The 18,055-nt window shown below is 38.6% G+C and overlaps 1 protein-coding gene across 1 annotated transcript in view; it reads left to right on the plus strand.

Moving 5' to 3' along the window:
* The window catches only part of pygl.S (phosphorylase, glycogen, liver S homeolog), a 36,247-nt gene that overhangs the window by 3,672 nt on the left and 14,520 nt on the right, over positions 1 to 18,055 (plus strand). The window contains 10 exon segments of the mRNA NM_001094658.1: positions 3,199 to 3,300; positions 4,746 to 4,824; positions 5,262 to 5,365; positions 9,973 to 10,104; positions 10,485 to 10,596; positions 13,229 to 13,311; positions 13,494 to 13,637; positions 13,892 to 13,984; positions 15,581 to 15,727; positions 16,194 to 16,357. Of these exon segments, the coding sequence (NP_001088127.1) occupies positions 3,199 to 3,300; positions 4,746 to 4,824; positions 5,262 to 5,365; positions 9,973 to 10,104; positions 10,485 to 10,596; positions 13,229 to 13,311; positions 13,494 to 13,637; positions 13,892 to 13,984; positions 15,581 to 15,727; positions 16,194 to 16,357 (1,160 nt within the window).

The raw sequence follows: 18,055 nt of genomic DNA on the forward strand, positions 1-18,055 counted from the left end.
TTTATATAAACTATAGTAGTACTTATCTGTTATCTACTGTGTATCCTGTGTATCACTGGCTGTCCCCATGGCTACACAGCAGCTTGTTTATATAAACTATAGTAGAACTTATCTGTTATCTACTGTGTATCCTGTGCTTGAATGGCTGCCCCCATGTCTAAACATCAGCTTGTGTATATAAACTATAGTTTTTCAGACAAACACGCCCGTTTTGCCAGTGCAGGACAACACTACAGTATATTTTCTTTCTTTAAAACACTTTTTTTTTTTATTTGTTACTGCTCCTTTAGCTTGTAATATGTTAGAGTAGCCAATTGTTAGCAACTTTGCAATTGGTCTTCATTTTTGTTATAGCCTATTTTAACTTTCTATCTCGTTTCAGCTTTTAAATAGGGGTCAGTGATCCCAGCAGCCAAAAAAAATTGTGACTAGAATTTTATTTTTATTGTCTTTTTACTACCTATCTTTTTGTTCAGACCATCTCCTTCATATTCCAGTATCTCCTTCAAATTACTGCATAGTTGCTAGTAGGGATGCACTGAATCCAGGATTTGGTTCGGGATTCGGCCAGGATTCGGCCTTTTTCAGCAGGATTTGGATTCGGCCGAATCCTTCTGACGAACAGAAACGGAACCCTAATTTGAATATGCAAATTGGGGGCGGGAGGGAAATCATGTTACTTTTTGTCAGAAAACAAGGAAGTAAATGTTTACCCCTTCCCACCACTAATTTGCATATGCAAATTAGGGTTTGGTATGCGGCCAAATCTTTCACGAAGGATTTGGGTTAAGGCTGAATCCAAAATATTGGATTCGGTGCATCCCTAGTTGCTAGGGTAATTGGACCAAAGCAACCAGATGGCAGCTAAAGTTTCAAACTGGAGAGCTGCTGAAAAAAAAAAAAGTTAAGAAGCCGTAAAAAATGAAGGCCAAATGAAAATTGTCTCAGAATAGCCTATTTTCTACATCATGCCAAGTTATATTAACTCAGAAGGTGGTGCTCCTACTAAAGTATTCTGGCCTGGTGCAGTTTTTAGCAAACAGGCACTTGCCAAGGGTCTCGGGTAAGCAATTTTTCCGATCTATAATATAATTGGCGTTAAACAGAAAAAAAAACATATTTAGCTTCCTGTTTGCTAAACAGGAAGTGTGGAGTACAGTAAAAATCGATTTCCTCTAGGGCAACAATTTCTCAGTAAACCTGCATAATTACACATTATCTTGTGATCTTCAGTTAAATAAAACTTTATTATTAAATAACACTTTTTCACACTGGTTCAGTTTAGTTCTAGAGTGCCTTCACTTAAACCTAATGTTCCAGAGTATTCAGTATAAAGTTCTGCTTTTATATTCAAGTACATAAAATATTTGTTCAGGGCGGGTGTGTTGAAATTCTTACTGTTTTCATTGCCAGTATCTTCTTAACTTATTAACACCCATGTAAACTCCGCTCCCTCATGCAGTAGTTAATACTCCTGTAGTACCCGAGGGCAGAATTATGATGGTCTTGTGCCAGCAGTTTCACTTTTAACTGAAAAATGCAATGGTGAAAAACAAGGTAACGATTTTGAAATCCTGGCTTTGGCCTTCACAAGAACATTGCTGATGGTGCAACTCTGTCAGATCATTTCAGTGCAGTGGCCTTTTTAACCAATAGGCTGCAGTTATTTACATAACACTTCGCTCAACCCTGGTCTTGCTGAATGTTTTAGTTAAATATAAACGAGATGTGTTTAGAAGCTATGGAACATTTAGACATTCCCCACAAAGAAAGCAATGCATTTGATACAAGTAGAGATGTTGGAAGGGTTTGCTCAATTATGAAGCAGAATATTATGGAGGCTTACAATGAAACAAAATCTTGCCACACACCACAGCCTATTGCATTGTGTATAGGGGCTGAAAATGGCCTCCACAATCAGAGTATCTGTTTGGGAAGTTAGGAAAGGTGAACTAAACCCTAAAAATGTCATTTTATGTACTGAATGTATTGCACCAGCCTAAAGTTTCAGCATCTCAATAGCCGCAATGATCCAGGACTTTAAACTTGTCACAGGGGGTCACCATCTTGGAAAGTGTCACATGTTCAGTGGGCTCTGAGCAGCTGTTGAGAAGCGAAGCTTAGGGGTTGTCACTAATTATCCAGCAGAAAATGAGGTTGGCCTGTAATTAAAGCTAATGCTACAGGTTTGCTGATTATTAAATTCTGATGCTAATTGCACTGGTTTATGTGCTGCCATGTAGTAATTATCTGTATTAATTACTAATCAGCCTTATATTGTGACATTTCTATTCTATGTGTACTGTATATTGTGAGTGGGTCCCTAAGCTCAGTAAGTGACAGCAGCACAGAGCATGTGCAGTGAATCAGCAGAAAAGAAGATGGGGAGCTACTGGGGCATCTTTGGAGACGCACATCTTTACTGCTAAAGGGCTGTGGTTGCCTTGGGCTGGTACAGAAGCCCAAAACATAATGTACAACATTTCTAGCTACTTCTTTAGTTAAGCTTTAGTTCTCCTTTAAAGTAAAGACTGCAGTGGTCAGTAAATACAGCCATTGTCTGATGGTTCTTCACGACCCATCTCTTTGATGGCCCAATCATGGCCATATAAGTGGTTTGTATTATGTATAGATAATTTTATAATTTGCCCAGACTTTGAGATAGTGTTTTAGGATGCAAATACAGGAACATATATCGGACAGCCCATTGCTCTGCGTATGGACTTCAAAAAGTCTTTGTAATATATTATACTTCAGAGAAGGCTTTGATTGATTGTAGGTGAGGCAATTTAAACTTGCTGTATTTGAATTCCTTCTGATAAGGTGGACCACACCAATGCAAAATGGTTGACTAATTATTTTTGCTGCAATATTGGACTATAGCCCAGTGTGTGTTATGGCACCATTCAAATCAGACTTGACACATTTGTTCAGTGCAGTTTGGACACCCATATTAATACGTATGCTTTGAATGTCAAGCATAGGTCTGGGAATATATATATTGAAAGAAAATAAAAAATAACAAGTACAGGTATAGGACTTGTTATCTGGAACCCATTGTACAGAAAGCTTTTTATAAATGATTTCCTTTTACTCTGTAATAAAACACTGCCTTGTACTCCATCATAACCAAGATATAATTAATCCTTATTGGAGGCAAAACCATCTTACTGGGGTTTTTTTGTTCCCCTTTACCAGAGGACTTACTATCTCTCCTTGGAGTTCTACATCGGCCGAACCTTGCAGAACACCATGATAAATTTGGGTCTTCAGAATGCCTGTGACGAAGCAATTTATCAGGTATTTATTTGAAATTTGTGTGTATTGCACTTTTAACTGTTCCTGTATGGCTTTAATAGGAGTTGCTGTTTTCTTCCGTAATGCAGTTTTCTTTGAGTGCACAGATGTTTGCAGTTATACAGCTATATAAATACATGATGATGATAATAATACAGCACACAGTGCCATAATTGGTATTGCTATTTTAAAAACGTCTCTAAAGCAAGCAGTTTTGCAACTTTATTTAAGAAATCTAAATTAGAGAAGGAGTCCCCAACCTTTTTTTACCCATGAGCCACATTCAAACTTATCCATTCAAACAGCTGCCTTTAATGAAACTCAGGGATTCTGCTCAGCAGGGACAAAGTTGATAAATGTATCCGCTAAATGTATCAATTTAGAAAAGTTCGACTCAGCGACCCCCCCTTCCCAGAGCTGCTTTAGAAGGTGAAAAATTAAACTTTAGACTTCTATATTTGAAAAACGGTCATAAATCGAAAATAGAAAGTCTGGAAAAAGTCTTTATTTCTGGTGAACCAAGTGGAACTGACGGTAAACAACCCCTTTAATGAAAGTCAGAAACCTGGTCATAAATAAAGGTCAGGTCATGCCATTGGCTTAGTTTGCTTAAAGGAACAGTAACATCAAAAAATTAAAGTTTTAAAGTAACACTGTTGTATTTGCTTCAGAAACACTACTATTGTTTATATAAATAAGCTTCTGTGTAGCAATGGGGGCAGCCATTCAAAGGAGAAAAGACTTAGATTTTACCAGTGTAGGGCAACAATACATTTATATTTTCATTACTTAACACTTTCATTTTTTGGTGTTACTGTTCCTTTAAGAGGACATGCAATTAAAAGGCAGTTGTATCAGCACAGGAACATTTTAGTTTTAATCACTTTCTTGTCGAGCTGTTAAGGAAGAAATGCAAACCATGAAATCATTGTGAATATTTATTTGATATTGGCAGATTTCCATTAAAAATATTTTGCCTTTTCCCCTGGGATAAAAAGCTGCATTTATTTAGGAGAGTTTCAATGTGTCTGATATAAACGATCCTGGTATGGGGAACACTGTTTACATTTACTGGATTTTAAATAAATAAATAAAAGCTTCAGAAATCCTCGCATTCTGGGATTTTTAAAGTCAAAGTACCATTTTACTATAATCTTTCTCTTTATATAAAAGGTTTGTCCTGCCATTTTAAGCACAGGTTGGATTCTTTGGCATTAGGAAGATTAATTATATTGCCTTTAAAGGAGAAGGAAAGCTAAGGAGGCATTTTATTGCCAATAGATTAGCTGCAATAGTGCAAGCTAGAATGCTATATTTATTCTGTAGAATGTTTTACCATACCTGAGTAAAAAGCTCTAGAAGCTCTATTTGTTTAGGATAGCAGCTGCAGTATTAGCTTGGTGTAACATCACTTCCTGCCTGAGTCTCTAACCCCTGCTCACTTATAGCTTGGCTTGGACATAGAAGAACTGGAGGAGATGGAGGAAGATGCTGGTCTTGGCAATGGAGGTCTGGGGAGGCTTGCAGGTTTGTAACAGTCTAATACATGTAGAACGGCTCAGCTGAAAACTGTTCATCATGATATCAGTAGGGTCAATTCCCAAAAAAGTAGTCATTTACTTGGTTATTTTTAGCTTTGTTAGATATAGTTATCTCTGAAACTTGTGTGAACGTGCACCTTTAAACAGGGCAGTATGCTCCCTAAATAATGCTTGTACTTGGTCCTTGTCCCTCCCCCCCCCCAAAAAAAATATGGGTGGACACTCAAGTCCATTCCTCAAACCAGCACCCCAGAACAAGAATCTTCAATCAGAAGCATGGTCTGCAGAAGTCTCCCAAATACCTCTTGTTAAGGGGGACAGTATGATAATATAGCTGCCTTATAATAACCAGAGACTGTATCTGTATTCATATTTGTACTATTGTATATCACTCCTTTTATCTATGCTATTTTCTCTCCAAAGCATGCTTTTTGGATTCTATGGCAACCCTTGGGTTAGCTGCTTATGGCTATGGTATTCGTTATGAATATGGAATTTTCAATCAGAAGATCAAAGATGGATGGCAGGTATAGTGAACTGCTGGTGAGGTGACTTTAACCTTAGAACTGGCGATAATTAACAACTTTTCTCATTGGCAGGGCACTTATGTGGCTGTATGACAGTACAGTTTGTACTAGGGATGCACCGAATCCACTATTTTGGATTTGGCCGAACCCCCGAAAGATTCGGCCGAATACCAAACTGAATCCTAATTTGCATATGCAAATTAGGGGTGGGAAGGGGAAAACATTTTTTACTTCCTTGTTTTGTGACAAAAAGTCATGCAATTTCCCTCTCCGCCCCTAATTTGCATATGCAAATTAGGGTTCGGCCGGACAGAAGGATTCAACCGAATCCTGCTGAAAAAGGCAGAATCCTGGCCGAATCCTGAACCGAATCCTGGATTCGGTGCATCCCTAATTTGTACCATGCCAAATGATCCCCAATATATTTGGAACAGAGCTTCTCTCGGCTCACATAATTGTTATGGAATGCCTTTTGTCTTGAGTACATTTTGTATATGAAAATATATTTGGAATGCAGAAATATCTCCAATTTTTTGGATGCAAAATTAATTTTGCTCATAACTTATTGTGCCCATATACTAGGGTTGCACCGAATCCAGGATTCGGTTCGGGATTCAGCCAGGATTCAGCCTTTATCAGCATGATTCGGATTTGGCAGAATCCTTCTGGCCGGCTGAACCGAATCCTATTTTGCATATGCAAATTTGGGGTGGGGGGAGGGAAATCATGTGACTTTTTGTCACAAAACAAGGAAGTAAAAAAAGTTTTCCCTTTTCCATATGCAAATTCGAAGCTCCCTTCAAATATACAAAATGGCACCACATGTTTTTTGTTTTCAAAGTTTTTATAAACAACAATAGATTATGATTTACATATTAAGTATGTCAAGATAAACATAGAAGAATATACATTGCTACCTGACATATCACGGAATTGAACAAATAAGTACATATACTTAGGGGCAGATTTATCAAAGGTCGAGGTGAAGTTTCGAAGTGAAAATTTCGAAGTGAGAATTTCAAGCTATTTTTTTGTGTAATTCGACTAGGGAATAGTCATATTTCGATTCGAATTTGAAAAAACTTCGAAATTCAAATTTTTTTTTTAAGTACTGTCTAAAACTTCGACTTCGACCATTCGCTGCCTAAAAGCTGCCGAAGTGCTGTTTTAGCCTATGGGGGACCTCCTACAACCTGTATGGAGGCAATTGGAGGAGTTTAGGAGATCGAAGGTCGAAGTTAAAAAAGCTTTGAATTGAAGTACAATCGTGCGATTCGAAGTAGGCCGAATTCGGCCCACTTCGACCCCAAAAAAACTTCACCCTCCATTCGATTGGTCTTTTTGAATTCAAAGCTTTTTTTACCTTCGACCTTTGATAAATATGCCCCTTAAAGTCAGATTCCAAAGGAAAATAGATAAAGCATATAAAATAAAAGGGAAAGAAATAATGAAAACCAAGATAAACCAAAACCTCACTCAGTGGTTTTACAGATTAAAATGAAAAAAACTTAACTAATACAGCAGTATCAAATCTATGTAGAACTCAGATTTGTAAAACCCCTAAAATTTCAATTTCATGACTAGGATCAATTTGTTTGAAGAAAAGTGACCAGTTATCTAAAAATCTGCGCTTTAAATGAGGGTTATTTATTTTTGTCCATAACGCTTCCTGCCAACATAATTGGTTTATCTGTGATAAAACATCCTTCATGGTGGGGGAAGCTCCTGAGAGTCAATATAGAAGAAGTTTTCTTCGTAGCAGCAACGAAAGGCACCAAATGTTTGTTCACTTTATAGACTAGAATACATTGGCTCCCCCATTTAGCCTTATGGCCTACTAGAATGTAGATAGATTCCAGCACTTAAAGGGTTTGTTCACTTTTTTAGGTTTGCTTTTAGTATGTTCTAGAATGGCCTATTCTAAATTTAAATTTTTTTAAGTTTTAAAATGATTTACCTTTTGTTTCTTCAAGTTTTACAATGGTGGTCACTGACCTCAGTGTCAGACTGGGACACCAGGGGCCCACCCAAAACCCTTATATCAGGGTCCCACTATCGGTATTATAATTCTTCCTCTCCTCACTCAACCTCTATTCTCCTAGTCTCTTTTGTCTACATACTTAAATCTATTTATTCCATCTATTTAGTCTTTTGTTCTCATAGAAATAGGGAATGACCATGAAATAGGCTAAATGTTTAGCAGCAGGAGGGCCCACTTGACACCTGGGCCCACCGGGAGTTTTCCTGGTATCCCTGTAGGACAGTCCGACACTGACTGACCCTGGTAACCAAAAAAAAATTTGCTCTTTGAGGTGAAAATGTTTTTGTTGGTTTTCATTACTTATGTTTTCAATTAAACCATCTCCTGGTTGCAATGGGTTGAATGTGAGACTGAATAAATTGGACCCTAGCAACCAGATAACTCTCGAAATTTCTAATTGGAGAGCTGCTAAATAAATGAATAAAGAAAAACACAAATATACCGTACTTGCTAAAAATTTGAAGGTGAAGGTGAACTACGCCTTTTATATACTAATACATTTAGAGGATAGATCCCTTTATAAAGTAAACACAAAAGTAAAACCATGGATAACCCGCTGACAAATGTCTTCATAGTTGTAGCCCTGTGCACATCCGAGCAGTTAGAACTCCCAACCTTGTGGGAACTTGCAAGCATACAAACCTTTATAGTAAAATATTGCTGGTACTGGCAGATCAACAGGTAGTGGAAGAAGGTCCCTTACACTGAGTATTCGGGCATGGGCACACGGAGCTGTAGGTTATGTGAACATATGCAGACGGGAGCAACTTAGATGAATGGAGCAGGGACACGGAGCAGATGCAAAAACACGCAGGCTGAGAGCAGCAGAACCTATAGCTCTGTGTGTCCTTTCCCATAGCTTTGTTTCCAGCCACCCGTGTGTTGCCTTTCACCTGTGGAACAGACAAGTTTATCTCCTACTCATGTACCATTAAACAATCTCTAATCTTGTGGTTCTTAATCTGTTTTGTTTGGCAAACATGCCTCCGTAGAGCACCGATATGACTGATAGTTTGATAAAGACGAGAATTCCTTCTTTCTCATTTGCCTTTTTAAAATAGAAAATATTGTTACCATAACACCTACTGAAAAATGCTATAATGTTTTCCATTTTCAGTTTGATAAATTATTTCGAGGAGAGGAAGTGAAGGATGTAATTGAAATGGCAGAACATGACAACAGTAAAACAAGCTTAAACATTTTATAGGACATACAAATATGTCTTTAGCTTCCTATTACTTTTAAAAATTGGTTTGCTCTGTGCAAAGTCATGGCCAACATTGAGAAATTAACTGCAAGCTCTGGGAAAGCCACTTCCTGAATTTATTACCTAACATGTAACTTATAAGTTATAGAGAAAAAGACCAAACATTGGGGCTGCGCATGTAGGCGCATTTTTCCTGCGTTCGGCGCCTACATGCGCCTGTGTGAGTACAGCCCCTTTGAAAAAACTGAATGCGTCTACTCCTGTGCTCCCCTGCGGCTGAACGCATAAAAACGGAACGCAGGGGAGCGCAGCTTCAAACGCTCGTCTGTAAGAGCCCTTAGATTACCCCATTCATTTCCTAAGGCAAAGGGTTACAAGTTAGCTTGTTGCGATTTAGATCCGACTGCAATAACCACTTCCAAATCTCTTGATTAAAACCCAGGGTCGGACGTATGTCGGTCCCAATTCAATTTATAAGTTATAGAGAAAAATAACGGAACGCAGGGGAGCGCAGCTTCAAATGTTCGTCTGTAAGAGCCCTAATAAATCACAATGTTTGTCAGGTGTGGTAACTCATAACATGTTACCAGACTGGGGCAAACCTTGCAACTTTTATCCATAACAAGCCATGGTTTTGGGGGTAGTTAAATACACTACAATACTGCAAAACAGGCACAAATAGAATGTATCAATATTAATAATTAGTATTTTAATTAGGAAAGCACTAAATCCCAAGATTTAGATTGGGCAGGATTCGGCCTTTTTTGCCACTATTTGGATTTGGGCAAATCAAAGTGCCTGGCTGAACTGAATCCTTATAATGTGACTATCACAAGAACGAGGAAACTGCAATTTTTTTTCCCACGTGATTCTTTTTTACCCTTCTGAATCTCACGAGATTCAGGATTTGGCCAAATCTCAAAATAGTGGATTTGGTACATCCCAAATTTGTGTTTTGTCTTCATCTTGGTTATATCATGAAATACAGACAGCAAGTCATGCTCTGTATGTGGCCAGAGCATTTTTGAGAACCTATTTAGCCAGACTGGAACAAGTATTGGTGTTCATGCATTTGGCAAAGTGCACTAAAACCATTAATTACAGAATGCAAACAATTAAATGAAACCAATGTGGTACAACATACCAAACTAGCATAATTGTGTGTGCAAATGTTTTTTCCTAAATTGGACTACTGCCATTGTTGCATTTGTCCAGCACAACTATAGTATGTCCTAAAGGGGTTCTGTAACCATAAACGCATTACTAACTGCACAGTGTAGATCTTCTCTTCTCCTCCTGCAGTAAAGGAGCTTTTTTTTATTTTCCTTTTACATTGCCAATACATGTATTTGAAAACAGGCGGAAGAGGCAGATGACTGGCTGAGACATGGAAATCCCTGGGAGAAAGCACGTCCTGAATTCATGCTTCCTGTTCATTTCTATGGAAGAGTGGAGTCCACAAAAACAGGACCCCGATGGGTGGATACACAGGTGGGTTGCATGTTCATCTGGCTTCATTGTCTGGTAAAATGTTTGTTTTATGTGACCTTCCGTCAAATCAATGTTCCTGAAATCTTCTCCATTTTAAACTTTTTTTCATGTGATTAATCTTGCAGAGGTTGAGTGCATCTTTGTGTGTGTACTCGGGAAAACCACATCAGCCACTAATAGAAACACTTGTGTGCATTCAATGATATCTTGTGCTTGCCCATGCCACATTGCCTCCCTGTAATATCTTTTTTGCATTGTTTTTAGTATGATCAAGCAAAGACTAGTTGTTCCACAAAAGACTCTCTCAAATTCTTGTCGCCTCTTCTGTCATTAAACATATTATAGAAATGTAACAAAAGCATGTCTTACTCCTTAAACAGGTTGTATTGGCGATGCCATATGATACCCCAGTGCCTGGCTACATGAATAATACTGTAAATACCATGAGGCTTTGGTCTGCTCGTGCACCTAACGACTTCAACCTTCGTGACTGTGAGTGTTCAGAAAATGCATAATTTGCCAAAGAAATTCTCGGTGCAGACACATTTTTGGCAGTTTAACAGACACTACTTTTAGGAATGACTGAAAAGCAATTGTATGAATAATGGTATTATTTGAGAGAGTAAATTCCTTTAAATGCCTCAAAATGTATTTGCATTTCTTGATGATATCGCAAGTGTCTGCTGCTAACCATTGCATATGAAAGGAATTAAATCTGCAGGTTACCTTAAAGCAGTGATCCCCAACCAGTAGCTCGTGAGCATCATGTTGCTCTCCAAACCCTTGGATGTTGCTCCCAGTGCCCTCAAAGCAGGAGCTTATTTTTGAATTCTAGGCTTGGAGGCAAGTTATGGTTGTATAAATACCAGGTGCACTGCCAAAAAGAGCCTCAATGTAGGTTGCCAATCCACATAGGGGCTACCAAATGGGCAATCACAGCACTTACTTGGCACCCCAAGAACATTTTCCATGCTAGTGTTGCTCCCCAACTCCTTTTACTTCTGATTGTTGCTCATAGTTTCAAAAGGTTGGGGATCCCTGCCTTAAAGGATATGGAAGACTATACCGGCTCAATAGTGTTTTTCTTGATGGAAGATTAAATATGAAACACCTGTTCTATTGGCACAATCTGATTTTGTACATAAATCTAAGGGGCAGATTTACTAAGGTTTGAGTTCGAAGTACAAAAAGTTTGAATTCCGAAGTAGTTTTTTGGATACTTCAACCATTGAATAGGATACTACGACTTCGAAATTTACTTCGACTTCGATTTGAAGTAAAAATCGTTCGAAGATTCGAACATTCGATAGTCGAAGTACTGTCTCTTTTAAAAAAAAAAACTTCGACTTCAATACTTCGCCAACTTAAACCTGCCAAAGTGCTATGTTAGCCTATGGGGACCTGGCAGAGCGTATTTCTAAGTTTTTGGGTATCGAAGGAAAATCGTACGATAAAATCGTTCGAATTGTACGATCGGAGCACGATTCTACGATGAATAAAATCCTCCGACTTCGAATGTCGGAGGATTCTATTCGATGGTTGAATTTCAAAGTATTTTCCACTTCGAAATTCGACCCTTGATAAATCTGCCCCTAAATGTTTACAGTACAAACCGTGTCGGAATGATGTGCATTTAGTCTTCTTAGCATGGGGTTGGTGCCTTTTTGGATTAAAACAACCTGCCCAGGCATGCTTCGTCTAAAACTAATATTAAACATGTCACTTTTGCTTATATGGCATGATTTGCTTCTAATGCTGCAATCGGTTTCCTTAGGGCTTCTAATAAGCTAAATGTAGTTTTAGCATTTAATGTTTTTGAAAATCCGAATAAAAACACAGTTGCAGTTTCACCATAAAAATATAGGAGGAGAATGTGCCAAATGCAACCCAATAAATAAGGCTTACGGTACTAAGACATAACTAGACCTGAACTTTGTTGACAGAAATGTAAAGAAACTGCAACTTTAGGCATATTGCATATAATGAAGGGTATATAGAATGCAGAATTTCTTATTCCTTTTAGGGCAGTGGTGCAAAGTTTGTCTAGTGCTAGGGTGTTAGTCCCTCAGAAATGCTAACAAGCAACTAAAAACAAACATTCAGCGCTATTCGTTCCTTTTAAACGAGAAGGAAAGCTACGGAGGCATTTTATTGCCAATAGGTTAGCTGCAATAGTGCAAGCTCGAATGCTATTATTATTTATTACTAAAGAGGCATTCATCCCCTTCTTGAAGCTATCTAATGTATCTGCCGTTATTTATATGTGCCTTTGAAAGTCTACATAATTGCTATTGAAATGAATGGGAGATTGAAATGACAAATTTGTGCAGCCACATTGAGCATAGGAATCTGTCGGTGCATGAACTGACTGGTAGTGTTGCAAAACTCCTAGTAAGCTTTTCCCTACACAAGTATTGTTTCAATCCTGGATTCTCCAAATAAACTGCTAAGGGGGGTGGTGGTGATAAGGTGGCACATTGTACCTAGGGTTGCCACCCAGCCGATATTTTACCGGCCTAGCCGGTAAAACACCTGCCAAGGCCGGGGCAGGTATTACAAATTTACTAGCAATGTAGTTGCCGGTATTTGTGATAACCTTAACAAAACCTCTTGACCCACCCCAATCCGCTGAAAACATAATTGTTCTTCTCCTTCCCGCCATTGCTGTGATGTGTTCACACCCCCACCACTGTCTGGTAGAAAGTTTATGAAAAAGTGGGTTTTTTTGCGCTTATTTATTAAATTTTCCCGAAAAAAATTTGTTTTGCAGGAAAATCTGATTTCAGATTTTTTTTTTTTTTCGGATTATTCACCCGAAACTCTTATTCTTATGCTTTTTTTGCCCGGGGTATTGCACGCAACCCAACGCACATGAACAAATCATTGCAAATTCTCCCATTGCCTTTTATGCAACCTAGACAGGTCTGAGATGCCGGATTTTCTAATTCTGACTTTTCCATCCTCTGGGTTTAATAAATTCTGAACAATTCGTGATTTTTTAAAAGTCTGATTTTTATTAAAAAAAAATCAAATTATTCGGGATTTTTGCATTCAGAGTTTAGTAAATTACCCCCTTATTGTACCTCTTATGGCCCTGTGCTTACATTTTATTTTTTCTTTCTAGTTAATGTTGGTGATTATATTCAGGCCGTGCTGGACAGAAATTTGGCTGAAAACATCTCCCGTGTCTTGTATCCAAACGATAATGTAAGTTTGGCTCACGCTGCTAAATTCTTCTGTTTAATCTTTATTATTAAATGACCAGAAATCTGGAATGCCTTGGTTTTGTAACATGACGGCACAATTGAGATTTCAGAATGTGAACGTTCTGGAAAGTGACAATTTCTCATGCGGCATCCACTGTCCGTTCTAATATTTATTTTCTGCAGTTCTTTGAAGGGAAAGAGCTTCGTCTGAAACAAGAATACTTCGTGGTGGCTGCTTCCCTGCAGGATATAATCCGCCGATTCAAGGCTTCAAAATTAGGGTGCCGGGATTCTGTCCGAACTGCATTTGATTCCTTCCCTGAAAAGGTAAGCGCCCCTGTATGACTGGAACATATTATTTCATGCCACCAGGACATGATCCTGAGTTTAGCTGGATAGCTGTTGTTTTATAGTACAGTATTCACTTCTGTGTAGTCTGTATTTCAGTATCTGCTGCATATGTTTTTTAGGCTGTACAGTTGTTTAAAAGCAGTGGAACACCTCCTGCTTTGCCCAGATGACCCAGTCCTTGGCTGCTGCTATTTTAATTTTAAATCTGTTCCATTTCTTTGTCTCCATAGGTAGCCATACAGCTGAATGATACCCACCCGGCCCTAGGAATCCCAGAATTAATGAGGGCATTCTTGGATATAGAAAAACTGCCCTGGGACAAGGTACAAGTTACATTTTATTGATTTTTAATTCCCAGCTGTAAATCTGCTGTAGTGTAGACGTGCTGTAGAATATGTTTGCACTTTATAAATACAGGATAAAAGTCCAGGAAAAAACATTTATACTGGCAAAGAAAAAAACTTATATATATCTTAGTGTGATCTTTTATTTTCTATCTGGATTATGAATTTAGTTTTACTGCTCTCCGGTTTGGAATATGCAGGGTTCTATATACCTATATAAATCTTTTATTCAACACTGGTACAATGTATAAACTTATGTTGAAAATATATTTTGCCTGTTCTTTCAATGAACATAACAAACGTTTGCTATTAGAATGGACTGGTTTTTTTTTTTTTTTTTTTTTTTGGACTGCCACTCCTCTATAAACAGAGTATTTTCTTTAAATAAAAATATTTACCTCTGTGTAAACAAACCCCATGCTTACGTAAGAATTAATGTCATAATAAAGTAAAGCCTTTTTATAAATCCAAGGTCCCCGTTTTTTTTTTTTAACCAGTTAATTACATTCAAATGTTAACTGTTGAAGAGCTACAAAACCATGAAAAAAAAAGTTCATGGGGGTGCCAAATAAGGTCTGTGATTGGCTATTGGTAGCCTTGTGTGGACTGTCAGCATACAGGAGAATCTACTTGACAGTACACCTGATTTTTATGAAACCAAAACTTGCCTCCAAGCCAGGAATTAAATAAACACCTGCTTTGAGGCCACTGAGAGCAACATCCAAGGGGTTGGTGAGCAACATGTTACTCGCGAGCCTCTGGTTGGGGATCACTTATGAATTCACCCCCTCTGACAGTTGTCTGTTTCCTTATGTGAGAAGGAGATAGATGTTTGGACGAGCAACTTAGTATGGAAGTACAAAACATGGAATCAACTGAGGACTTTTTATACACACTTTATAGTACAGGTATGGGATCTATTATCCGGAAACGCGTTATCCAGAAAGTCTCCCATAGACTCCAATATAATAAATGAATCCAAAAAATATTTCCTTTTTCTCTGTAATAATAAAACGGTAGCTTGTACTTGATCCCAACTAAGATATAATTAATCCTTATTGGAAGCAAAACCAGCCTATTGGGTTTATTTAATGTTTACACGATTTTCTAGAAGACTTGAGGTATGAAGAGCAAAATTACTGAAAGATCAGTTATCAGGAAAACTCCAGGTCCCACGTATTCTGGATAACGGGTCCCATACCTGTATAGGTATGCAAAAGGCTAGAGTGTATGGGTGATGTTATTATCAGGGACTGATGTGAGAATTGTATAATCTCTGTTCAGTGCTGCAAAACATGGCAGTGCTATATATAAATAAGAGAATACTAAAATGTATTTCATGTATCATTTGAATAGCAGTCCTAAAATGTAAACCATTTAAATCTGGGAAAGAAATGAATAGCTTCAGCTAATTATCTGGCAATCGCTATATTAACCACGGTTTCTGAGTAGCTCAAGTGCCTAATGTGTCTGGTTTTTTTTTTTGTTTTTTTGCCGAGAGGCTTTCTCCTGTATCCTAGCAGCAATGCACTCACTTTCCCTCTCAGAATATAATTATGTACTGCTGTTTTTCAGGCCTGGGAAATCACAAAGAAAACATTTGCATACACAAACCACACTGTGTTGCCTGAAGCTCTGGAACGCTGGCCCGTGGACCTTTTTGAGAAACTCCTGCCAAGACATCTCCAGATCATCTATGAAATTAACCAAAAGCACTTAGAAGTAAGCACTAAAAGCTTTCTAACTCTGCAGACTTAGGGCAGAGACGCATGCTCCGATTCGGGGAGATTATTCGCCCGGCATCAAATGAGATTATTCGCCCTTCTGGGCGACTAATCTCCCCGAACCGCCTTCCCACCGGCTAGAATGTAAATCGCCGGCGGGATGGCACTCAGAGCGCTTCGTTTTCTGAAGTCGCCTCACAAGGAAACTTCGGGTGATTTCGGTAAACAAACAATTGAGTCACCGGGCGACTAATCTCCCCGAATCTGAGCGTGTGTCTCTGCCCTTATCTGGCCCATTTCCAACAATTCTCTGTTCCAATTCCAATTATTTTGTTTTTGCTACAATGAGAGATGCATTAGAGTAGAATTGCATGATGGTAGGGTGTGGGTTTGTAATGGGCTACTGTTGTTAATTATGTAATCTATACATGTTTTCTCCCACTCCACGACAAACGCAACTCCAGAAAATATCCTCACTCTTCCCTGGAGACCATGGCAGGCTTAGAAGGATGTCCTTGATTGAAGAGGATGGAGTGAAAAGGATCAACATGGCTCATTTGTGCATCGTTGGATCACATGCTGTTAATGGTGTAGCCAAGATTCATTCGGACATCGTGAAAAATGAAGTGTAAGCTTAATGTGTTTTTGATTTGTGGTCAAGAGGTTGCCATCTACTTGTCTTTTATTCAGAAAATGATGCAAAGCCCAGTATTCTGCAAAAAGCCGCTATATTTAAAACAGCCCTATATTAAATGGTATATTTATATATGTCTAAGGGAATATTACAAGACATTTAAATATTAATGTAGTAATTTTCTGCATTTTAACTTGCTGAATTTACTGGCAGCCTCCAGTTTCAGCCTTAAAGGAGAAGGCAAGGTTAAAACAAAGTAAACCTTATCAGAAAGGTCCACCTAAATATACCGGTAAACCCTCAAAGTAATGCTGCTCAGAGTCCTCTGTTCCTTCTATTGTGTACTCATGGGCTTCGGTATCAGACTTCCTGTTTTCAGCTTAAACCTCCTTGCCCTGGGCATGAGCATGCTCAGTTTGCTCCTCTTTCCCCTCCCTTCTCTGCTGTAATCTGAGCTCCGAGCTATAAGTGAGCAGGGAAAGACTCGGGCAGGAAGTGATGTCACACCAAGCTAATATGACAGCTGCTATCCTAAACAGAGAGCTTCTAGAGCTTTTTACTCCAGTATGGTAAAACATTCTACAGAATAAATATAGCATTCTAGCTTGCACTATTGCAGCTAATCTATTGACAATGAAATGCTTTCCTTCTCCTTTAAGCAGCTTCTATTCACCTGCTGCATATCTGCAACCTCTGTTCCTTCTCCTTGACCTCCAGTGGTTTCAGTCACCTTATGGGCATATTAAGAGCAAAATACAAAAAAGTATTGGACTCAAAAGCTATTTTACCTTGTTTCCATGGGATTATCAATTCGAATAAAGCAGAGTTCTCCCTCTGTATGCAGTTCTGGGTGTGCTCAGCAGAGCTAAATGCAGGAACACATGTATTGATGTAGCCTGGATTGCCCCTAGGTTGCACACGCCTACAAGCTGCAAGTGAACTTGTACTTCCTTTGCTTATGGCATTACAGGATCCCCTTTTACCCGTCAGTAAATTTCCAATTTGGCACAAGGTGCAGAGTGTTGCAACATGGGTGATGAGCAGGGTCAGTAGTCTATGTCCCAGATTGCTTCCACCCTTGTGCTGCTGCTTTTTATAAATGAGCCCATTCATCTACATCTCCAAGTCTGCCTCAGCTGCAGTGGTAATGTTTATATACAACTCCATACATAAAGGTAGGGATGCACCAAATCCACTATTTGTGATTCGGCCGAATCCTTGGTGAAAGATTCGGTCGAATAACGAACCAAATCCTAATTTTCATATGCAAATTAGGGACAGGAAAGGAAAAAGTGGAAAAAATTCTTTTGTAGACGAAAAGTCACGGTATTTCCCTACCTGCCCCTGATTTACATATGCAAATGAGGATTCGGTTCGGCCAGGAACAAGGATGCACCGAATCCTGGATTGGGTGCATCCCTTCATAAAGGCAACTTCAAAATCGAACTGTATAATGTCATGTCTCTTGTGATCAGTCGTAAGATACATGGAAGATTTTTTTGTATTAACGCCACCTATAAAACATTGCCATATCCAATTTTAGTCAATAGGCAAGACAGGATTAATTTAACTCCGGTATTGCTTTGCAGTAGAGTGACATAAAAATCACCGCAAAAAAGGTAAAATGCAGGTAAAAACCTTCAAAACCTGTGTTGAAGGGCCCTAAATCTACTTGCTTGAATCATGGAGTAC

Source organism: Xenopus laevis, chromosome 8S (genome assembly GCF_017654675.1).
Source record: "Xenopus laevis strain J_2021 chromosome 8S, Xenopus_laevis_v10.1, whole genome shotgun sequence".
In the NCBI taxonomy this organism is placed as follows: domain Eukaryota; kingdom Metazoa; phylum Chordata; class Amphibia; order Anura; family Pipidae; genus Xenopus; species Xenopus laevis.